General features: G+C 44.1%; 1 protein-coding gene across 1 annotated transcript; it reads left to right on the top strand.

Annotated features, from left to right (window-relative positions):
• Positions 1-14,842: 14,842 nt before the first annotated feature.
• Positions 14,843-23,875, top strand: IRF2BPL (interferon regulatory factor 2 binding protein like). The gene has a single exon (XM_037900740.2). The coding sequence runs from the start codon at positions 20,938-20,940 to the stop codon at positions 23,137-23,139; it is 2,202 nt and encodes a 733-aa protein (XP_037756668.1). The 5' UTR covers positions 14,843-20,937; the 3' UTR covers positions 23,140-23,875.
• The last annotated feature ends 1,493 nt before the right edge of the window (positions 23,876-25,368 follow it).

Genomic DNA, 25,368 nt, shown 5'->3' with positions numbered 1-25,368 from the left:
TGAATGCCTTCCAGGGAAAGGAGGCACTTCTGTCTGCTTGTGAGAGGTTTGAAGTAAGGGCAGCATTATGGGAAGCTACCAGTAATCTTTCAAGTTTGGTGCTGCTTCAGCAAGGGATGCTGAAGGGTTGTAAATTAGGGTATGTCTACACTATGAAATTAGGTCGAATTTATAGAAGTCGGTTTTTTAGAAATTGGTTTCATATATTCGAGTGTGTGTGTCCCCACAGAAAATGCTCTAAGTGCATTAAGTGCATTAACTCGGCGGAGTGCTTCCACAGTACTGAGGCAAGCGTCAACTTCCAGAGTGTTGCACTGTGCGTAGCTATCCCACAGTTCCCGCAGTCTCCGCTGCCCACTGGAATTCTGGATTGAGATCCCAATGCCTGATGGGGCTAAAGCATTGTCACGGGTGGTTCTGGGTACATATCGTCAGGCCCCCGTTCCCTTCTTCCCTCCGGGAAAGCAGCAGCAGACAATCGTTTCGCGCCTTTTTTCTTGAGTTACCTGTGCAGACGCCATACCACGGCAAGCATGGAGCCCGCTTAGGTAACCGTCACCGTATGTCTCCTGGGTGCTGGCAGACGTGGTACTGCATTGCTACACAGCAGCAGCAATCCATTGCCTTGTGGCAGCAGACGGTACAATAGGACTGGTAGCCGTCATCGTCATGTCCGAGGTGCTCCTGGCTTGACCAGGTCATTCTCTTTAGTCCTGCAGTCAGTCCTATTGAACCATCTTATGGTGAGCAGGCAGGCGATACGGATTGCTAGCAGTCCTACTGTACCATCTTCTGCCGGGCAGGCAAGAGATGAGGATGGCTAGCAGTCCTATTGTACCATCTTCTGCCGAGCAGCCATGAGATGTGGATGGCTTGCAGTCCTTCTACACCGTCTGCTGCCAGCCAAAGATGTAAAAGATAGATGGAGTGGATCAAAACAAGAAATAGACCAGATTTGTTTTGTACTCATTTTCTTCCCCCCCTCCCCCGTCTAGGGGACTCATTCCTCTAGGTCACGCTGCAGTCACTCACAGAGAAGGTGCAGCGAGGTAAATCTAGCCATGTATCAATCAGAGGCCAGACCAACCTGCTTGTTCCAATAAGAGCAATTACTTAGGTGCACCATTTCTTATTGGAATCCTCCGTGAAGTCCTGCCTGAAATACTCATTAATGTAAAGCCACTTCCTTTGTTGATTTTAATTCCCTGTAAGCCAACCCTGTAAGCCATGTCGTCAGTCGCCCCTCCCTCCGTCAGAGCAACGGCAGACAATCGTTCCACGCCTTTTTTCTGTGCGGACGCCATACCAAGGCAAGCATGGAGGCAGCTCAGCTCACTTTGGCAATTAGGAGCACATTAAACACCACACGCATTATCCAGCAGTATATGCAGCACCAGAACCTGGCAGAGCGATACCAGGCGAGGAGGCGACGTCAGTGCGGTCACGTGAGTGATCAGGACATGGACACAGATTTCTCTGAAAGCATGGGTCCTGCCAATGCATGCATAATGGTGCTAATGGGGCATGTTCATGCTGTGGAACGCCGATTCTGGGCTCGGGAAACAAGCACAGGCTGGTGGGACCGCATAGTGTTGCAGGTCTGGGACGATTCCCAGTGGCTGTGAAACTTTCACATGCGTAAGGGCACTTTCATGGAACTTTGTGACTTGCTTTCCCCTGCCCTGAAGCACATGAATACCAAGATGAGAGCAGCCCTCACAGTTGAGAAGCGAGTGGCGATAGCCCTGTGGAAGCTTGCAACGCCAGACAGCTACCCGTCAGTTGGGAATCAATTTGGAGTGGGCAAATCTACTGTGGGGGCTGCTGTGATGCAAGTAGCCCACGCAATCAAAGATCTGCTGATATCAAGGGTAGTGACCCTGGCAAATGTGCAGGTCATACTGGATGGCTGTGCTGCAATGGGATTCCCTAACTGTGGTGGGGCCATAGACGGAACCCATATCCCTATCTTGGCACTGGAGCACAAGGCCGGCGAGTACATAAACCGCAAGGGGTACTTTTCAATAGTGCTGCAAGCTCTGGTGGATCACAAGGGACGTTTCACCAACATCAACGTGGGATGGCCGGGAAAGGTACATGACGCTCGCATCTTCAGGAACTCTGGTCTGTTTCAAAAGCTGCAGGAAGGGACTTTATTCCCAGACCAGAAAATAACTGTTGGGGATGTTGAAATGCCTATAGTTATCCTTGGGGACCCAGCCTACCCTTAATGCCATGGTTCATGAAGCCGTACACAGGCAGCCTGGACAGTAGTCAGGAGCTGTTCAACTACAGGCTGAGCAAGTGCAGAATGGTGGTAGAATGTGCATTTGGACGTTTAAAGGCACGCTGGTGCAGTTTACTGACTCGCTTAGACCTCAGCGAAAGCAATATTCCCACTGTTATTACTGCTTGCTGTGCGCTCCACAATATCTGTGAGAGTAAGGGGGAGACGTTTATGGCGGGGTGGGAGGTTGAGGCAAATCACCTGGCTGCTGGTTACGTGCAGCCAGACACCAGGGCGGTTAGAAGAGCACAGGAGGGCGCGGTACGCATCAGAGAGTCTTTGAAAACAAGTTTCAGACTGGCCAGGCTACGGTGTGAAAGTTCTGTTTGTTTCTCCTTGATGAAACCCCCCGCCCCTTGGTTCACTCTAGTTCCCTGTAAGCTAACCACCCTCCCCTCCTCCCTTCGATCATCGCTTGCAGAGGCAATAAAGTCATTGTTGCTTTACATTCATGCATTCTTTATTCATTCATCACACAAATGGGGGGATGACTACCAAGGTAGCCCAGGAGGGGTGGTGGAGGAGAGAAGGAAAATGCCACACAGCACTTTAAAAGTTTACAACTTTAAAATTTATTGAATGCCAGCCTTCTGTTTTTTGGGCAATCCTCTGTGGTGAAGTGGCTGGTTGGCCGGAGGCCCCCCCCACCGCGTTCTTGGGCGTCTGGGTGTGGAAGCTATGGAACTTGGGGAGGAGGGCGGTTGGTTACACAGGGGCTGTAGTGGCAGTCTGTGCTCCAGCTGCCTTTGCTGCAGCTCAACCATACACTGGAGCATACTGGTTTGATCCTCCAGCAGCCTCAGCATTGAATCCTCCCTCCTCTCATCACGCTGGCGCCACCTTTCAGCTTCAGCCCTCTCTTCAGCCCGCCACTTACTCGCTTAAGCCCGCCACTTACTCTCTTCAGCCCGCCACCTCTCCTCCCGGTCATTTTGTGCTTTTCTGCACTCTGACATTATTTGCCTCCACGCATTCATCTGTGCTCTGTCAGTGTGGGAGGACAGCATGAGCTCAGAGAACATTTCATCACGAGTGCATTTTTTTTTCTTTCTAATCTTCACTAGCCTCTGGGAAGGAGAAGATCCTGTGATCATTGAAACACATGCAGCTGGTGGAGAAAAAAAAAGGGACAGCGGTATTTAAAAAGACACATTTTATAAAACAGTGGCTACACTCTTTCAGGGTAAACCTTGCTGTTAACATTACATACATAGCACATGTGCTTTCGGTACAAGGTCGCATTTTGCCTCCCCCCACCACATGGCTACCCCCTCAACCCTCCCCCCTCCCCATGGCTAACAGCGGGGAACATTTCTGTTCAGCCACAGACAAACAGCCCAGCAGGAACGGGCACCTCTGAGTGTCCCCTGAAGAAAAGCACCCTATTTCAACCAAGTGACCATGAATGATATCTCACTCTCCTGAGGATAACACAGAGAGATAAAGAACGGATGTTGTTTGAACGCCAGCAAACATACACTGCAATGCTTTGTTGTACAATGATTCCTGAGTACGTGTTACTGGCCTGGAGTGGTAAAGTGTCCTACCATGGAGGACGCAATAAGGCTGCCCTCCCCAGAAACCTTTTGCAAAGGCTTTGGGAGTATATCCAGGAGAGCCGCGAATGCCAGGGCAAATTAATCATTAAACATGCTTGCTTTTAAACCATGTATAGTATTTTAAAAGGTACACTCACCGGAGGTCCCTTCTCCGCCTGCCGGGTCCGGGAGGCAGCCTTGGGTGGGTTCGGGGGGTACCGGCTCCAGGTCCAGGGTGAGAAACAGTTCCTGGCTGTCGGGAAAACCGGTTTCTCCGCTTGCTTGCTGTGAGCTATCTACAACCTCATCATCATCATCTTCTTCTTCGTCCCCAAAACCTGCTTCCGTGTTGCCACCATCTCCATTGAAGGAGTCAAACAACACAGCTGGGGTAGTGGTGCCTGAACCCCCTAAAATGGCATGCAGCTCATCATAGAAGCGGCATGTTTGGGGCTCTGACCCGGAGCGGCCGTTCGCCTCTCTGGTTTTCTGGTAGGCTTGCCTCAGCTCCTTAAGTTTCACGCGGCACTGCTTCAGGTCCCTGTTATGGCCTCTGTCCTTAATGCCCTGGGAGATTTTGACAAAGGTTTTGGCATTTCGAAAACTGGAACGGAGTTCTGATAGCACGGATTCCTCTCCCCATACAGCGATCAGATCCCGTACCTCCCGTTCGGTCCATGCTGGAGCTCTTTTGCGATTCTGGGACTCCATCATGGTCACCTCTGCTGATGAGCTCTGCATGGTCACCTGCAGCTTGCCATAGTGGCCAAACAGGAAATGAGATTCAAAAGTTTGCGGTTCTTTTCCTGTCTACTTGGCCAGTGCATCTGAGTTGAGAGTGCTGTCCAGAGTGGTCACAATGGAGCACTCTGGGATAGCTCCCGGAGGCCAATACCGTCGAATTGTGTCCACAGTACCCCAAATTCGACCCGGCAAGGCCCATTTAAGCGCTAATCCACTTATCAGGGGTGGACTAAGGAAATCGATTTTAAGAGCCCTTTAAGTCGAAATGAAGGGCTTCATCGTGTGGACGGGTGCAGGTTTACATTGATTTAACGCTGCTAAATTTGACCTAAAGTCCTAGTGTAGACCAGGGCTTAGTTAGGGGTGGTTAAAGATGATTTGGCACAACAGGGTTTAAAGTCAAAAGCAGAGTTAACAGACTACCTTTACAGACTGGAGCTGGGACTTGGTCCTGGAGGAGTGGAGAGAAAGAAAGGAAGAGAGGGAAAAAAAAGTTTCAAAGTGCAAAATGGTAGGGTTTGCAGGAGCAGGTAACAACTCCCACTCTTCTCCCAAAGCCAGAATAAGAACCTGGGGATAAGGGTTCCCAACTGTTTCAACCGAGGGAGCCTACTCTTGGCTCAGAGCTAACTATGTTCTTTTCTTCTTTTCCTTCTTCTTTTTCTCGGTTTACTTAATTTGCTGCTGGTAACCTATACTTTAAACTGACCTGACCGGCTTAATTGGTTTCTTTCCACCTCTTCCCTCTCCTCTCCCCCTGCCTTTCCACACTTTTGTTTTTCTGAAGTTTTAATGGAGGGTACTTTGGATACTTATGTGAAATGTTTTTGGTTATTTTGGACAAAGTATGACAGAGGTCTGCTGTATTCCACTGGAATTTTTGGAGTAAAAGATCCATGGGCATCAATGGAGACAAATGTTTTACTGCCTTTTTGAACAGTCTCAAGGTAAAGACAGCACAGGTTAAGGCAGCTGTGTGGCAATAATTGTACTTGGTGGCTAAGTTGTTACACTCAAATTGCACCACCTTAAAGAACTAAATGTAGGAGTAAGTGATTTAAAGAAGTGAGTGAAAAGTTAAAAATAGCTTTTGCAAAAATTAATACAGGGTTTGAAGGAAAGTAAACATTTGGGAGTTGTGGAAATGGTAAAAGGTAACTGTTGTGAAGATGTTAAAACAGTAACAGTTGTGGTGTTACAAGAAGGAAGTTTTTGTTTAATGATAAAACCCAGTTATATAAATGTAACTGTATGTGCAAGTCTGTGCTGTCACCTTGGATGGAAGCTTGGTAATTAAATTATTCAAGGGGGTCAGGTTGAGTGGCTACTACCACCACAATGCTTTTGTCCCCAGAAGCCTTTACAGCTATTCTGAGGGAAAATGGGCCCTTTTCCCACAGAAATGGTCTATAAGGGACTGCTGCAGGCAGCAGGCGGAGAGAGAATCTGATCAAAATTATTTGACTATAGTGATTTTAATTACATTCCTTTTGGGTAATGTAAGGGGTTTCTATTGAAACTTAACTTGGCTGCTCCTGGTTGTGTCTAGTTGTACAAGATGGGAGTGTAATCAGGGTACAGTTGTGTAAAAAAGAATAATCACAGTGCAAGGGATGTTAGGCAAAAGAGAATTTTGTGTGTGCACAGGTAAAAGAAAAAGGGGAGGAATGATGGGAACACTGAGCCTTGGGGTGGCTCTTGGGGATCAGATTGTCGCTTTAGTGGGTGTGCATGAAAACTCTGTGGGCATGGGGGAGGCAGTTACACCTTGTGTAAAATTAATATGGCTAATATAATGTTATGGAGGTTAAACTATAGAAGGAATGTGCATTCTCCCAGGATGTGTGCAGTGTATATTAGAGAAGGGGTAAAAGAAATGCAAACAAAACATGGTACTTAATTAAAATCCTATTAGGGCTCCAAAAGGAGCCACAATAGGTTGTGCTTTCTCTTTCAGATCTCTGTGTGTTTTGGAGCAGGAGATGAAAGTGGAAAGTAATCAGAACTCTAGTGGAAGTGGAATGTTTCCCTTTTAAGACAGTCTCTGAGCTGCTAATAGCTTTGGATCCAAAAGCAAGCCAGAAAGCCTCTGTGTAAACGCAAATTACCTAGCTGATCGGCACAAAGGAGCTGCAAATAATGAATACATCTGGTCAGCAACCAAGCTACTAGAAGACTCAGATTATGGCCCTCCAGGAAAGGGAGGTGAAAAAACAAGTCAAGCTTGAAAGTAAGGGGAACAGGTTAACCCTGAGGGGTGTGTGTGTGTGTGTGTGTGTACAGTGCTAAAATCTGAAGCTGTGTCTCAGCTATTACCTGAGAATAAACTTAAAGCTTGGTACAGCAGAGAAACTATTACAAACCTGGTCTGTTATACAAGAGGGGAAACTGAGGTACACCACCTCATGAATTTAATAAATGACCAGTGAGTGGGGTAATTCACTAGCCTGACTATAGAACAAAATAAGGACAACCTGGAGGTAATTCTTCTGTTTTTTCTGCAATTAGCGAGGAAATTTGTAAAAGGAAGTGGTATTATTAGTAAGCAATAATCTGTCCCCACTAGGGGGTGGTGGAAATTTTCTTTTGTTTTTCAAACACTCTACAAGCAAGCTGGTGCCAGCGGAAAAATAATCCAGAATACCATGGATCTATGTGTTGTGGTGTTTGTCTGTGGTATTTGTCTTGTTGCTAGCATTGTTGTGTTTCAATAAACAAAAAACCTCATGACGTGTGGGGGATGGCTTCAAAAGGCTGACCTTGGGGGGAAATGTGTATGGGAATGCAAAATGCTCAACTAGGAGGCCAGCACCTGTGTAATAGCTACCATGTTACCTGGAAATGGAATGGCAACTAAAGTGGTCCCCACAAGCCCTATGGAAATAATGAGAAGGGGAGGAGCTTACTGGGAATCAATGGAGGGGTATGCGAAATGGTGTAAATCAAGAGAAGATGGTTGGATGTGTCCCTCTCCTATGACTATGGAGAAGCAGGATCAATGGCCTTATGGAAAGGGGTGGACAATTGAGTGTACTGTGTATGAGGTGTTTTGCTGGGAATGTACATATTACTAGGGGCACAATTACACCAGCCCATAACCAAACTACACACATCTACCAGCTGCTATCTGAACTTTGGTGCACAAATGGATCTGTAAATCTTATTGCTGTAAATAATCAAACCAGGGCATACTGCCTGATTCCATACCAAGTAGTTAAGCTGGTTTGAACAATAACCCATTTCTCTGTAAACATTCAATGGACTTATGATATAGACAAAAGCACACAAAACCTGCAGGGGCAGCTTGTTGCAACTGCCAGCAACTGGACACATAAGATCGTGACCCTGTCGAAGGAGGGGAGGCAGTGTTTTGGTGGTGGCTCGAATGTTGGACCACACTGTAGTGGTCAGGACTCGGTGTTGCTGTGGATTTTGTATTGTTAACTGTACTTGTGTTACGTTGCATATGGAGATAACCTATAAGTAATGTAGTAAGTTCTCCACACCCTACAGTGTACTAGACAACCCGGACCCAACCTTCTCAGACCCACTGTAATAGGAAGTCTGGAACACTAATTGGAATAGGTTTGGTATGCCCGTATGAGAGAAGGTGCAGGGCACGGTACTACACAAGGGGCAGTGGGACAGATGGAGCAACGACGCATTCCGCCTTGATGCCTGGCCTTATCAGGAAGTGTGTTGCCATATGTCCTATGCTTTTCCAGGGATACCTGGGCAGGAGAATCCCAAAAGAAAAAGAAACAAAAGGGTAGAGTGTTAGGATGTAGATATGCAGGCTTGTCTATAAAGGCCTATACTCTAAGAATTTAGGTGTATTCTTATCACTTAGCTAGTTATAAAGGTATAAAAGAAAGAATCAAAATCACTGTCTGCCGGTGTAAGGGCCTTCTCTTACTGCGACAGTCTGAGGCCCTGTTCTTAGGCTAAAGCCTTTGGCTAAGCAGCAGAGGCAGCCATAAGCTGGGAAGCGAACGGTCACATCCTCACATTCCAAACTAGTCACATTGAAAGAAGGTGCTATTGGGCTGTTAGGAATACAATCCTGTCCTAATAATGCCTATCACCTCCAGAGAAAGGGAAGTGCCTAGAAGATGTAAATGGAAACTTAGTTTGATAGCATCCTGTCTGGCAAGAACTCACTTATCAATAGATGGGATGTGAAATCCTCATTTCTGTGTTGTTCTATCATTGTAGTCCCCATTTCCCGATTGTTTGTCTGTATAATCTCTGTCTGGTTCTGTGATTGTTTCTGTCTGCTGTATAATTAATTTTGCTGGGTGTAAACTAATTAAGGTGGTGGGATATAATTGATTAAATAACATATTGTAACATGATTAGGATTGGTTAGTTAAATTTCAGGAAAATAATTGGTTAAGGTACAGCTAAGCAAAACTCAAGTTTTACTATATAGTCTACAGTCAATCAGGAAGTAAGGGGGGGGAATGGGGGTGGGGAAATTGAAATCATGTTTTGCTAAGGGGGGGAATGGGAACAGGGACACAGGTAAGGCTCTGTGGTGTCATAGCTGAGAAGGGAGACACTAAAAAAGGAAACTGGACTCATCCTTGTTGGAAGTTCACCCCAATAAACATCGAATTGTTTGCACCTTTGGATATTGTTTGGATATTGTTGCTCTCTGTTCATGCGAGAAGGACCAGGGAAGTGAGTGGGAGAAGGAATAAGCCCCCTAACATTGTTTACTGAAACCTTCTCTTCCTTTGAACAGCTGCTGAATATGTGTGTGTATCAACACATAAGTGAAAACGGATTCATTTCTGTTTTATCACACTATCCAGGAATTTAGTAAAATATGATATTTTTACTTTAAAAATGATAATTTGGAAACAGAAATAGGAAGAAAGTTAGACTGGTATGGCTGCAGAGTCCTTATCCAGACCTACAGCTACTTTTCTCTACATACAAGGTTTCTTTTGGCAGTATTTTATTAGGTTAAAATTAGCTAGATCCGTGGTGGTCACATGCAGAATAAAACCTATAAAACTGTTTAGTCCCTGAGTACACCTGATAGAGCCTGAGGAACTGCAAGCTTTTCTGGCCTTACAGGTTCAGGTGACGTCACAAATGTCTCAGCTGATATCACAGATTGCAGCAATATGTTGCTACGGAAGAGAATGTCAAGGTTGAAATGCTATATGATGCTTAAACAGGATCCAGCTATAGGACTGCATCAAAATGGCTTTTGCAAGAAACCACAAAAGAGAAAGGGATAGAGACAGAGAAAAGGGCAGTGAGCTTTGTAGATCATATACAAATACATTCAGAACAGAAGTATGTGATGGCAATTGTTGGATCTAATTTATAAATGTTACATGAGTTACAATTATTATGAATGATTTGTATTGCAGTAAAACCTAGAGGCCCCAGTCAGGAATAGGGCTTCACTGGGCTAGGCACTATACAAACACATGGTGAGATACATTCCCTGCCTTAAAGAGTTTTTAATCTAAACATACAATGAACAGACAAAGGGAGGAGTGTGGCACGGAACATACAAGCAAAGTGTTTAGGGTAACGATAGCTGCACATAGTTCAGTTTTTTGCCCCCAAACAAGCAACATACAGAGGGTGGGGAAGAGAGGAACAATCAAAATATGTACATTTTTATAAACATATATATATTTGTTACGTATACATAATTATATACACAACAAGTACCATGGCATTTATTTTGTTGTTATCAGTGTTGTACATACTGATAAATACCTATACAGACACAAATTGTATATACTATAAGGTTGTGCATATCTTTCTTTAGGTTCGGTGATGGATCCAAATCATGTTCAGCTTGGTTCTCCTGGCTTACATGTCACCAAAAGCCCTTGATAAAAATGTGGCCTTCTACTTTGTCACACTGGTGGAGAGAATATATTTTAGTGCTCTCACTGTAGGTATAGATGTGTCTGTCACTTAGCAGAAAAATATATTTTGTTGTTTTTTTTCTGCAATCAGAAACTTAGCAGCTAAAAGAACCAAATAATATGTGGTATGACTAGGATCTGGGTCCTTGTGAATAGGATACTGCAATTCTATATGCAGTTATCTTTCCAGCATTTCCCTCTCTTTACTTTTATACCCTGTTGTTGACTCTGAAAGAAAATTTAAGCAGCTGTTTCAATGTATATGTTTATTATATTATCTCCATTTCCAGGTGAGTGGTTCAAACAGGTTCGCTTTAGCTGATTTTTAACACTAACATCATAAGCTGTTCTGCTGTTATAGGAATGAAGCAGGGTTGTGGATTTTTATTTGTGGGGGGGGGGGGTCTGAATAATCAGGAAATTCCAGTGAGAGGAGCAGAATGTGTAGAGCGGGCCAGAATTACCATGACAACCATAGGCAAGAACCCAGAGAGAATCATAAAGAAATTACGGTTGAATTACAGTAAACTTCTCAGTTATTTTTTAACCACACAGTTATAAAGAAATATCTCCTTTGACCTAACATTGTGTGGTGTGGGGGCTTAGGAAGTGCAGCATTGCGTGCAGTGTTGAAATTGCTTCATAAATGTGTACATGTAGCTTTTATCTAGATTTGCACATACAACCCTTATTAGTCATATTAAATATCAAATGTGAAACGCATCTCCTTTTCCAAATGACCACCATCTTCATTCAAACCTTTACTTCAGACACTCTCATCCATGAACCTTTTTAACAATAAATCCAACTATAAATTTAAAGGACATATTGTTGGAAAGCTTATAGGAAAAATGGGTCTTAAGAAAGGGCCAGAATGAAGATGGGGGTGACCTGAATAATCTCAAGCAAAAAGCTACAGATTAACCATCAACTGGTTAACTGTTTAATCTGTGAAAGTTAGATTGTAAATTCATGGAGCAGGGATTCACTTTCTTTTGTGTTTGTTCAGGGTCTAACATGGTGACAGTACTCAACAATTAATTAAAAAATATCATACACAGATACAGATATATTGGTTTCCAAAGGCAGAGAGGCCGGATTAGGTTTTTGTTTTGTTTTAAATTAAGCATTCAAAACTGGAAACATTAAAATAGGTATCTGACAAAGCACAAAGTTCCCAAAATATTGTTTTGTTTTTGTGTTTTATTTAAAATGTCAGTCATGGTATGCTTTTGTTTGCAGAATTGCTCTTTATGTATACTCTGTCCACAGATGTATTCTTATATTTGATCTCTATAATGTTGTACTTATACCCCTGAGTTGTATAGCATGGTCTCACAAATAGAAAAGATATACTGTATTGTTCCATGATTTGATGTCATGCTTAGAATTCTCCTTGTTTTAACAGAATTGAATTTACTGTGCTTCACCAAGATGTCTTCAGAGGACCTAATTTTATTGCTATTGCAGAAACAGAAAGAGTAATGTGTTGAAAATTATACACATTAAAATGGATGTAAATTGCTGGTTAAAATATATGCCATCTATATGTTTTTCTTTATCTATATGTATAGATATACATACTCATTCATAGCCATACTTAAACTGTGTATAGCTGAGGGCTGTATTTATTTTAATCTTGGGAACTGTGATGAGCTGAGTTTCACGTTCAGGTTTTATATTGTCACCAAAATCTCTTAAAAATGCAGCATTTCTTTCTTTTTGCATAAATCAACCATACATAATGGAGTCTACATAATGGGTCCAATCCTGCTGAGCGCTGCAACTCCCAGTGACGTCAAGGAGATCTGATGGCATTTGGCAGCTTGCAGGATTGAGCTATAAATTAACTCATACCTGCCAACATCTGAAAACTACAAATAGGGATATTTACAGAAAGAAAGGGGGCAGCCATTTAATTCTGTTGAAAAACACTGAAATGAAAAGATTTCTGATGGGACAGAATAGAAGGGAAATCCTTTCCCCTCTCTCTCTTCTCCTAGTCATCCCTCAAAAAATCCAAAGACAGACTTTCACAAATTGGGATAGTTTTCAGGTACATGTTAATCTTGTTCAAAACTGTTTGGAAGAGCAGTGTGTAATCTCTCACCCTGTCCTTTCAAACCATCGCTTCCTGCCCTTCAAGAGTTAACCTTTTCTAGAACATTTATTTCACCATCAAAAAAAAAAAAAAAAAAAAACCAACCCTGCAGAGCTGAGAGGCTGCAGATCACAAGGCCATTCTGATAGCCTCCTGTCCCCATGGCAACAGCAACGGCATTTATCAGTTCCTTATGAGAGCAGGCACAGCAAATCTGCATTGCACATGGCAGCCTTCCAGCCTTTCAAATGAAAGAGCACTTTGAACTGCTGCCAAGTGTGGAAGGAGCAGAGCTGTCAGGACTACTTAATGCTGGCAGTTTGTACTTGGGAGCCTTTCAGTTCCCAGAATCCTTCAGCTATGGCAGCCTGCCAGGTACTTAGCGGAAGCTAAAAACTAACCCACAGACCATTCACTGCAGTGCACTCAAAATTTTCCACATGTACCATGTCACAAGTGCAGACTGTACAATGAAAGCAAACGCCTGCTGCTTGGGATTCTGATTTTATTAATAACCTAGGAAAAAGCAATTGCAGATTAGTTGGCTGACAGCAGTACAGTGTAGCCACTGTTTATAACTCTGTATGAGTGTGTCTCGAATGTATATTTCATCCTTCAGAAATAGGATCAACTTCAGACAACGGGGACTGCACAGCACAAATTTTGCACGCAGTACTGAAGTGTAGGAAGATCAGCATTAGCAGAGAAAGGAATTTTGTTATTTATGATAGAATACATTTTATATCCAGTGTCACCAAGTGCTGAAAAGTGAGAGATGGAAAAGAAAAAAAGTTGAGTAGCGGCTGGTAGATATTTTCTGCCCTTGCCTTCTGCATTTTGCTGACATTGTGAGAATCTCAGAAACTGGCTGATGAATGCAGCAGAGAGACATGGCTCTTGGTGGGTTTCCTTTCAATGGAGAGTTTTCATGAGAACTTCTTATTGTTTTGCATTGCCCAAGGCACAAGGGCTTCTATTGGCAGAAGAAACAAATTGGCACAGTTCTGCTTTTTTTTTTAATCTGCACTGAGATCAAGGGCAAGGGCTTCATTTTCCAGCACTAGTCATAAGCCTTTAGCACAAATAGAATGAAAATTGTCTGTCGCTCAGGCAGTTGGACAGGGTTCAGGAAAACTATGTCTGGCACTAATTCCAAAGTGGAGGTTTGCTTCAATCCACCACCATTAATTTCAGTAAACTGTTTTCACTAGTCTATATCGCACTGTTCAAGAACTGTTTATTACCTTTTATTATATTAATTTCTTTAGGAGAGTAATGAAAACTGTAGTAGATACTATATATATATATATGTTTTACATTCCGATTTTTCACCTTTCCTTTTTTGTTCTCATATTTTGCTTTTTTTCTTATACTCCTGATTTAAAAAAAAGAAATCCATCATACCAAACATGAGACATAATATTCAAGTACCCCATAGGGGAAAAGAATGAGATGAGAAGCCCAAGAGCAAACACATCTCCACATATTTCGGAGCTTTACCACAGAACAAGAAGGAAATGTGTGCTTCTTTCTCAGCTTGCAGCTATCTTGGGCTGCTGCTTGAAGACTTGACTTGATTCATCTAAGCAATACTGTCTAAAAGTAATACACCAAGACAGTTAATTTTGGCACTTGGTGTCCCTTAGGAATTTTACCAGCAGTCTTTGGGAAAAAAAAGTAAATTATATTTTTTTTCTGTTTTCCTCCCATACCTCATCTCGACAGAAGACCAAATAAAAAGAAAAACTCCTTAACCTCCCCACCCTCGCCTATTCCCACCCTTGTCTTGTGCTCCTAAACATCATTCTTTCAATAGCACCGTGTTAATCAGCATTTATAACGAGGTCGGGGGTGTGTGTGTTTCACTTCTCTCAAATGGCCTATTTCCAGAGGGAATGGGAGATTATATTTTGTCAAATAGCTTAAAAGATTTGAGTTTTCCTGCTTGCTTGCCTGGTTTCTTCTTTTTCTAATTTGGCTTTCTCTCCTCCTCCTTCCCACCTCCCACTTCTTTTTTTTTTAAACACAGTAAAGTTTTGTTCAATTCTCAAGTGTTATTAATCACTGGTGGAGGCCAAAAGCAGGGATATTTTTCTTGGCAGCACGTTTTGATAAACAATCTGTATATGGGATGGAGGGAAGGGGAAAGACTGTCTTGCTGGTAACTAAGCTAATGTTTGGCAGATTCTTAACTGTCATGAAAGTGCAAGTGGCTATCGGTGGGAATAGCCTTTAAAAAAACAGAATGTACCTATTCAGTTTATTCATTATTGTTGACTGTTTATTTTGTCCCCAGGATATAAGATGAATACATGATCCATGGATAAAATAAAAATAACAACGGTGGAGGACCCAGCCTCTGACCACTCCACATAAAATACACTATCCAGCAGTCACAAGTCATTCGCAGAGCAAACAGAATTAATTATAGGTGTCTGATTTTGCACTGTAAAATTTGGCAAATACTGATGACCAGAAATTTGGGCTCACAGCTGTACGGAAACTGGTTGGAACGGATATAACAGAGGAGCCATGTATGCTTTGTGGGGAAGAAACTGGACCTTTGCGTGGTTTAGAAAAGTCATTTATTTTGTACACCCAGATCAGTGCTTAACATCATCATTAGCAGCAACAGGGCTCATAGGTAGAGGAACCTGTTAGTAAGCTCTGGCCTGTATTCCTGAATGTTACTGTGTGGGCAATAGTGCAGAAAATGGTAATATGACAAGAAAAAAGGAGGGGGAAAATCAGCAATAAAAAATCCCAGAGATAGCACAAGGGAGGAAAATGTCACTTGAGAAAATGTGGCTATAGAATAAAGAGATAAATCATTGGCACCATTTACAAAAATAAAAATTAAGGAATGAAAATTCCTACCTAGTAGACTGAAAACAAGTCCTTCACTTTTCAAGAGGACCCAGTAGCTGAAAAATTTTAGCACAGGGACTATAATCTGATGAGAAGAATTAACTGAAATGATAAATAAAAACACATAGTTACAATGAATAAGAGTGTAATTAAGAGTTTTGATGCTTCCTGGCAGTTTATAGAAGAATACAGTGCTGTTTAACTTTTAATTTGACAAAATTCTGGAATTCCCTCCTCAAGTGTTTGTGATTTGATTTCACTAACACACTTCCCTGCACAGCCTGACTACTTTTCAATGTTAATATAATTGTTTTAATAAAACCAGAAATTTTATTCTGAATTATTTTTGTTTGTATTTTACTATACAGGGGTCAATTTATGTAAACACACTCCCGATATTTCTTTTCCTTCCTACTTCTTTTCTGCAGCTGTAGCTACTATTTTGACCACTGAGGGAAATGCCAATTCTGTAGATGAGCTCCTAAGGAAGGAATAGTTTGCTTATGACTGCTGCATTGATTATGTGCACAATAATTCACAAATAGAGCAGAATATCAACAAAGATTTAAACATATCCCTAGACTGACCATTTAGAACCAGATCGTCTATTCTAGAAGTGCATAGTTCATGTGGTCCTATTACTCCTGAAAACTTTGGGGTTGTACTGTATTGTGCATCATGAACAATGTTCTGGTGATCAGTAATTAATAATACTCTTGCCATGAGATTAATACTAATTCCAGTATTATAGAAGCTAATACACAAAAATGGCATGGAACAGAGACCAGTTAACTGGCTTTTAGTCAGGCACATATTACATTTGTTTTTATAGCTTCTTAATGGTGCATTGTACTCTCTACTTCCTATATCTTCTAATTGCATTTAGAAAGGTGCTTGCTGGTTTGTATTCATTCAGTTGATATTTCCACAGATCATTTTGTTTCCTTCTCTGATATTAAAGCTTCACCTGTGCTCTTAATTAATGTTTTGGGTAAATAAAATGGGAAATAGGAATACAGCAAAAGGGGTTATTGGTCTCAGACTGTACCATTTATCCACCAACTAAAGGAAGAAGATGGCAGATTTTACTTCTGATAGTGAAAATTATATCCCCTGGTCTTTGGGGCTACTGGCAGGTCATAACTTCAGGTAATCTAAATAGAATCCCTAAAGCTGCATCTAAAGTGCTGATTGATTATTCTGACCAGAAAGAAATACATATGTATCAGTTGTTTGCTGCTTTAGCTCCTTCTCTCAGCTAATCTTCTGCCCTATTATTAAACAAGCTACTGTGTATTTTGTTTTCTGATTTTTGTTTTTGTTTGTTTGAACCAAATCAGTATCTTAATTGTTTGGATTCTTTCTTTTCCCCCTCCAAACGTAATTTTAATTCCAGGATTATTTCAGAGCTAAATAAACATCAGACTTGTTTGGTGTAAATCCAGGAAGACTGAGCTGGACTCCTTTTGTCCTACCACTAGCATGGTAAAGGACATGAAAGAAAGAAGGGAGGTGAGCAGAAAGGCACACTGCTACCCTTCCAGGACAAATGCAGCCATGGATTTTATCTTTGTCTGTTACATTGCCACCATTCAATCTATTTTCCTTTAACAGACTAGATTGATACTGACAACCTGTTCGTTTTGAAGGTGCCACGGCTGTGGCATTTATTTGCATTTACATTGCAGTTCTCTTCTTCAGTCAGTATTCCTGATATCACCATTGCTGCTAGCCATATTATTGCAATGCTGGCATTTCATCCCTAAGTGCTACTTGCATAATGGTACAGTACATGCCCATGACCAAAGTTTAAATAAAGGTTTAATCATGACCGAAAAACAAACGTATTTCCACAACTGTGTATCTCTTCAAGTAAAAGTAAAGGCAGTTCTTTTGGGTCACAGATGCTAATCTTCAATTTCTTTCTAGACACAAACTATAAAGGGAGTTGACAGCACCTGTAAATGGTTTTCTGAGGCTAGATTATATCTAAGGTGATGATTATTTACACCCTCTATAAAGACTGTTCTGTTGAGGCAAGGAGTCTGCCTGTTACTGTGAGGTGAGTGTTACCAAAAAAGGACTTTATTGAAGAAGGATTCAGTGGAGCGAGGAGCCAGGATGAGGGGCGGTTCAAACACAGAGTGCCTTGTCATTTGTTGAGTCTGTATAACCCTGGGAATGAAATACAGTCAGGATATCCTAGAGTTCTGCATTCCCAGACACTCAAGATGAAGGGGAAAACTTCAGCTCTCTCAATTTGAGTTTTTAAGGGCAGAGGTGACCTTTTCCCATAGCCCAGTTCTCCTCATATGAAGATCAACACAGCAGTAAAAAGGATAGAAGAGCTGACCTTCTAGTATGAATCAGAGAGAACATGCTTGTTTAGTCAAGTGAAGTCATATTAATGTAGAAATCCTACATCCTTCACTAAATCACTTTTGCTGTAAGCAGACTTTCACTTTAACTACCTTTCCAGCTGTCTTGCTTGAATCTTGCTTCTGTGAAGCCTCTATCACAGGGGTAGGCAACCTATGGCATGCGTGCCAAAGGCGGCACGTGAGCTGATTTTCAGTGGCACTCACACTGCCCAGGTCCTGGCCACCGGTCCGGGGGGGCTCTGCATTTTAATTTAATTTTAAATGAAGCTTCTTAAACATTTTAAAAACCTTATTTACTTTACATACAACAATAGTTTAATTATATATTATAGACTTATAGAAAGAGACCTAAAAATGTTAAAATGTATTATTGGCACATGAAACCTTAAATTAGAGTGATTAAATGAAGACTTGGCACACCACTTTTGAAAGGTTGCTGACCCCTGCTCTATCTTGTCCACAATTTAGGTATGAAATTCCTAAGTGTGAAATCCACTTTCCCTTGAGATCATCTCCTTCAGAAAATTTGCATAGAGGAGACTCAAATAATTCAAGGACTTTTATCTCTATCTGGTGCCTCTGTAAGCTTTCCCTTTTTAAAAATAGTCACTTTGTCAAAATTAATTCTCTTATTGTATTTTGTCTGCTCCTGCCACTTCTGTAACTTTTTATAGTGTGCATTTCTTCAAGCTTTCGCTTAAAAAATAAGAGATTATATAAATGTAATTATCACATTAACTTTGCCTTCTTTATAGATTATCAGCAGACATACTGAGATGTTTTAGACAATTAGTGAATTGAGAAGTATTGGTGATTTGAAGGGAATATATTTATTTAAAGAAATAACATCACCAAAGTGTGAAATATGAACAGAGTACAATATAAATTGATTGATTTTATGTAGCTATTGTTATAATCAACATATAAAGCGGTAAATTGCTAATGCTGTATATATGCCCGTGTATATATAGGGGAAAGTGGCACTATGCCATGGAAATCAGAACTGCCTTTACAGGACAGAGAGAAAAATCAAATGGCAATTTTTTTCAATGTTTTTGCTCAATAAGGGAGAGAGTTGAATAAATATTAATATAAAGGAATAGGTTATCCAGCATAACCAGCTGAAATATCCTACAGCTTCACTGAGTGTAACAATATTTTCCCTTGTGAATGTTGACTCACACTGGGTAGCTAGTTACATTGTATGAGCTGGAATATGAGTGAGTGACGCAATGCTGTTTGCAGTATGCAGAGGAATACTTGCAAGTTTCTTAGTAATCAAGTCCCAACAGTGAAAGTTTATTATTCTTTGGGAGTGGACAGCAATTTCATTGTCTGCAAAAACAGAAACTGACTGCAGTGAGAATAAAAATGGGTTATCCACAGCCCCTCCTTCTGAGCATGGGCTCTGGCGTGCACAACAGGGAGGGGGAGGGGAACGATTCAAGTTTCAGAATGGCAATTTAGAAAGTAAAAGGTATTTTCTGTTAGTCAAACGAACCCACAACTAATTTGCATTAACGTAGGCTGCTTTGAATATTACGCTTGTTACTACTTTAATGCAAACGTATCAAGGCTATGTAAAAGAAAAACGAAAGCCTTGAATTCTCACAGCGCTGGGGAAATCCTATGTCCCTTAGCATTAGTGAGATGATATCACACCGATTACTCACCTGCTTGGCCTTACACCCCTGCGCAATGCACAGCGCGATGTTTCTCAGTTCAATCTTAAACACTCACCAAATAGGGCTCATTTAAACACAACAAAAGTGGAAGAGCTCCTGATGTATTAATGGGATTATTGAAATCATGTCATTCTGTCATTAGGATCATTGAAAAAACGAAATCAGATAAAGATTGCAAACATGGTTAGTTTGGGAACCTTGCGCGTTTGCTTTAGCAGCCGGACTGAATGTAAAACCCACCGAAAGACTTGGTGGCAGGAAGTTGTGCAATTGCCAGGGAGTCTAAATGGAGTGATTCGTAGCTAAACTCCTGAAAACGAGACATTTGAATTTAAAAAGCCCAGCCAGGAAAAAAAATTATTATTCTGCATGTGCTTCCTGGCTGCGCTTTCGTTTTGGAGACGCTGCCATGAGGAGGAGGGAGAGGGAGCGATCTTGTGTTTAAGTTTCCAAACATAGCCCTTGGTATGTCTCTCCCTTTCATTTCCAGCGGTAACTTGCATCGCTTCAGCTGTTGTACACACAAGAAGGGAGGAAACGGGCAGAATGCCGAGCATGCGCAATTTCAGCGCAACAAGTGGGCTCCAGGTCCATAGACAGAGGAAGTGGGGGGAGGGGGAAGAAGCTGATCAGTGCTCGAAAGGGGAACTGCAGAGGGGGGAGGGGGAGAGAGGGAGGGGGAAGAGGAGAGAGCATGGCGGTGACGTGAGGGCTCCACCCAGGTGGCATCTGAGCTGGGGAAAGAGAAGGAGGGAGGAAAAGAGGGGGGAGAGCAGGGGGAGGAGGGGCAGAGCCGGGCTTGGAACGCAGAGTAGCACACAGTGACACTCAGGATTCCAAATTCGAATTCCGAGGAGCGATCGAGGATGTGAGTGTGGAGCAGGCGGCGCCGCTCGCCATGCTGCTGCCGCCGTGACGAGTCGCCGCCGCTGCCCTCGGGCTGCTCCCTCATCTTGTGCGCCTAGCACTTGGGAAAGTCGCCAGGGCTCCCGGGACCGAACAGCTCCTTGTGGTCCCCTCTCTAACCAGCGGATCAGCAGGTAGCTGAGTTCGAGCTCGTAAGACATCAGCTGCGAATAGAAAGGGGACCCCCATCTTCCACCGTGCACCTCCCTCCTTTCTCGGAGGAGGAGCAGCGGAGAGCAAGACAACGCAGGGAAACAGAAGCGGCTAGAAGGCGACCCCCCACCCCCATCAGAACAGTAGAAGAGATACCCCAGCCCAAGGGCAACAGTGTCAGCACCAGGTAGAAGAAGCCCCGTCCATCAGCCACAGTGAGTGAAAAGCTAGACGACCCCTGCCCAAAGGGGCAATAGCACCAGGTCTGAGAGTCCCCCTCTTCAGTACCAGTAGGGGGTGGTAGACGCAGCGATACCCCTCTTCCACCCCCACCCCTTCCGCAGCAGCAGCCAGCTCCAGCAGCCAGCTCCACCATGTCCGCTGCGCAGGTGTCCTCGTCTCGGAGACAGTCATGCTACCTGTGCGACCTGCCCCGCATGCCCTGGGCCATGATCTGGGACTTCACAGAGCCAGTGTGCCGGGGCTGCGTGAACTACGAGGGTGCCGACCGCATAGAATTTGTGATCGAGACTGCCCGGCAGCTGAAGAGGGCGCATGGCTGCTTCCAGGACGGCCGTTCCCCAGGCCCCCCGCCTCCTGTCGGGGTCAAGGCTGTGCCGCTCTCAGCCAAAGAAGCGGCCGCGGCGGCCCAACAGCAGCTCAACCATGTGGACGCCTCCTCCAAAGCAGCTTCTGCTGGGCTTCCCCAGTCCAGTCTGGACCGCTACGGACTCAGTGCAGCTGCAGCCGAGCAGCGCAGCCGCTTTGAATATCCACCGCCCCCGGGAAGCCTAGGCAGCAGCCACGCTGCCCGCCTGCCCAACGGGCTGGGCGGCCCCAATGGTTTCCCTAAGCCGCCTGAGGACGGCCCCCCCGAGTTGAACCGCCAGAGCCCCAATTCATCATCCTCTTCCTCCTCCTCCCGCCGCGGGGCACACGGGGGCCTCGTGCCCGGCCTCCCCCCGGGGGCTAGCGGGGCCCAGATGAACGTGCCGCCCAACCTGCTTCCACAGACTTTACTCAACGGCCCCACAGCTTCTGGCGTGGCGCTACCTCCTCCGCACGGGGGGCTGAGCGGCCGTGGCGGGGGACCCCCAGCTTCCTCCGCCTCTTCCCAAGGGGGCACGTGCGGCGGTGGGGGTGGCAGCGGCTCGTCCTCCGAGGCCTGCGGGAAGCGACCAGGTTCGGTGTCCAGCAGCGATCAGGAGCGGGAGCTAAAGGAGAAGCAGCGCAACGCGGAGGCGCTGGCCGAGCTGAGCGAGAGTCTGCGGAACAGGGCCGAGGAGTGGGCCAGCAAGCCCAAGATCGTGCGGGACACGCTCCTTACCCTGGCCGGCTGCACCCCCTACGAGGTGCGCTTCAAGAAGGACCACGCACTTCTCGGCCGCGTCTTCGCCTTCGATGCAGTCTCTAAGCCGGGCATGGACTATGAGCTGAAGCTCTTCATTGAGTACCCGAGCGGCTCAGGCACTGTCTTCTCCAGCGCCTCGGGGGTGGCCAAGCAGATGTACCAGGACTGCATGAAGGACTTTGGCCGCGGCCTCTCCTCCGGCTTCAAGTACCTGGAGTACGAGAAGAAACACGGCTCCGGCGACTGGCGGCTCCTGGGCGACCTGCTGCCTGAGTCTGTGCGTTTCTTCAAGGAGCTGGTGGGCGCGGATATGTTGCCTCAGCCCTACCTGGACGCTAGCTGCCCCATGCTCCCCACTGCCCTGGTGAGCCTGCCCCGGGGGGGAGCTGGAGTCGGCGGGGCGCAGGGGGCCGGGGCAGCCTCCAGGGGCCCCGGGGGAGGCGGCGGCGGCGGGGGAATGCGCAAAAGGAAGGCGTCCCCGGAGCCCTCGGACTCGGCCGAGGGGGCCCTGAAGCTGAGTGACGAGCAGCAGCGGCAGCAGTGGATGGCCAGCCAGAGCGAAGCGCTTAAACTCACCATGTCGGCTGGGGGCTTCGGGGCGGTGCACGGAGGGGGGCCCCCACCCCCACCTCCGCCGCCTCTGGGGCCTCACTCCAACCGGACCACCCCGCCCGAGTCGGCCCCTCAAAACGGACAGTCCCCCATGGCCGCGCTCATGTCGGTGGCCGACACACTGGGCACTGCCCACTCGCCCAAGGATGGCAGCTCGGTTCACTCCACCACTTCCACCCGCAGGAACAGCAGCAGCCCGGTGTCCCCGGCCTCGGTGCCGGGCCAGCGTCGCTTGGCTTCCCGCAACGGGGACATGAACCTGCAGGTGGCCCCTCCTCCCCCCCCCAGTGCCCACCCTGGTATGGACCAAGTGCACCCCCAAAACATTCCAGATTCCCCCATGGCCAATAGCGGGCCCCTGTGCTGCACCATTTGCCACGAACGCTTGGAGGACACCCACTTCGTCCAGTGCCCGTCTGTGCCCAGCCACAAGTTCTGCTTCCCCTGCTCCAGAGAGAGCATCAAGGCCCAAGGGGCAACTGGCGAGGTCTATTGCCCCAGTGGAGAGAAGTGCCCCCTAGTAGGTTCCAATGTGCCTTGGGCATTTATGCAGGGCGAGATCGCTACCATTTTAGCTGGGGACGTTAAAGTGAAAAAGGAGAGAGACCCTTAAAGATAGGAAATCAAACTCCTTCAGCCTCCTGAAGATGTAGAATTGTGAATATAACAAACTGCAAAAGTTAGTCTTATGTATAGACATTATTTTCGTCGTATGTTTCTATATTTTGAAACAAAGGTATGTACTCTTCTTCATTTGAAGGATAGAGCTGGTTTTTGTTAAACAGAATATTCTATTGTTTGGTTACTCCATAATACCTGTTCTCATTTCTTTGGCAGTGTGTTGGCTAGGTACAAAGTTAATAGCCCTTAGCGATTACCTGCTGCTGGTGTGTATTTTTGTAAATGTATGCACTTCTTGAAAAAAGAAAAAACGCAAAAAATACAAAAAAAAAAATTTTTTTTTGCCAAGGCCAGTGTTGATGCCTAAAAAAAAAAATTGCTACAAAAATGGTGACAGCTTATGTTTTACGAGCCCTGAGTGTTAGTCTTTCACTTTATTTCTTTTTTTGTTTTTTGTTTGCAAACGGTGCGGGTGGTTTGGGGGGTGTTTTTTGTTGCAAGTTTGTAAGGAAAATGTTTCAGTTTGTTTCTATTGATCTGAACGTTTTTAATCTTCATGTGTTTTTTGTTTTTGCTTTATTGATGCACGGATGCTTTTGAACAGTAGAGCAAAATGCTGTACATGGAAAACATGCTCTGTTTGTCCTTTATACATTTCTGTAGTTAACAGAACACTGTAATGTGCCTTGGAGCTTAGTAAATTGTAATAAATTCAATTGATATTAATACTTCTTGAGTAGCAAGTTTTATTTTTCTCAGAGCTTGGGCAACAGATGCAAAACATGCTGCCTTTTAAAAAGTCTGTTTAATCCAAAAGCTTACATTTCATTCTGATAATTGTGGCATTTGTACACACACTCGCATATATGTATGATGATGTTATCAAACCTATCTAGATCTTGGCTCTGTGCCTGTTTACATTTCACCTTTAATGTTGCAGTAACAGTTGCTGACTAAGCATTTTCTGTTTACTTTTTCTGCATCTCATTTCCCCCCTAAAGCTTTCCAGCTGCAAAGTGTCTTTACACTCGATGCATCCTTTGCATGTACAATTTAATGAGGACTGAAATCTTAGAAAAATTCAACCTTCTTTTATGCAAAAGTCCAGCATTGTGGCTAATAACTTTAGAAAATTTAAAAAGTGTTCATTGAAGCTTGGCAATGATAATGGACTCTGGATAATGCACGACTATGTAATTGAGCTCAGCACAAAAAGGACAGCTAACAATTTATGCAGTTTGTGCTGCACTTGAGTATAGCTAATGCCTCTAGTAACTGGATTTTTATTTTGTTTTGATGAATATTTGATGAAAACTAAGTTGGTAGGCAGTTCCGGGTTTGTGGTGTCCCCTCCCCCCTCAGGTGGAGAATGATTACTAACTGCACTGCATTAAAATCTGTTCTTACTGGCAATGGGCAAATGTGATTGTTCATCTTATTAACTTTTTAAAGTGACGTTTGCATTTTCTGGAGATGAGGGGGTAGGGCATTGGAATACCTATTAGGTGGTCAACAGGCAAAGTAAATACACAGGCCTCTTCCTGGCTAGAAAATGCAAACAAACCTAGTGCGAACTTTGTCCTCTTTGTGAGGCAAATGGGAGGAAGGATAGAAAATCTTAAACAAAAACATCAGCATAAGTCCCTTTGCAGTATCATTAACAGAACAGAGAGGTATCCCTAGGGCATTGTGTCATAGGTTGTGAGCAGTGGGTTTCATTGAACGTTGGGGACCTTGGAAAAAAACACTCTGATGTGAAGAGGCACTTTTAAAAGTCTGGTTGGCATTTGGCCTTGTATCTGGTTGCTGCTAATAATAAACTTGGTTTCTATTCCTGGTAGAAGTGATAAATGAAATGGTGGAAGCCTTAAGTCTATGGTCTTTTTGAGTGCATTATGCATCCTTACTCTTTTTTGTAGCTACAGTCTCCTGCTACTTTGTGGTTTCCTTTCCTACCTGCTTTGAAACTCATCCCTTGGTATTATTATACTCATGTTTTAAGGAAATTACCTTGTATTTTTTTTAATCATGGACCAAGTGTTGTATTGTTGCTTATGAATCTCATAACCCATTCCTCTGAGGTAATTAACTTGGGCTAATAATGCACAACAGAAGGTTCTGAGTTAATTATTGAATACAAACTACACATTTTAAAAAAGCGTGGTTTTATATTGATAGTATTTTTAAGTGTATATTTTTGAACATGGAGCTACCACATAGG

The sequence above is a fragment of the Chelonia mydas genome, chromosome 6 (genome assembly GCF_015237465.2).
Source record: "Chelonia mydas isolate rCheMyd1 chromosome 6, rCheMyd1.pri.v2, whole genome shotgun sequence".
NCBI classification, from domain to species: Eukaryota; Metazoa; Chordata; order Testudines; family Cheloniidae; genus Chelonia; species Chelonia mydas.
The sequence above is the reverse complement of the archived record's forward strand: the minus strand, read 5'-3'. Positions and strand labels throughout refer to the sequence as shown.

Excerpts from the sequence above, each read along its gene's own strand:
- IRF2BPL (XM_037900740.2), top strand. The coding sequence starts at position 20,938 with ATGTCCGCTGCGCAGGTGTCCTCGTCTCGGAGACAGTCATGCTACCTG.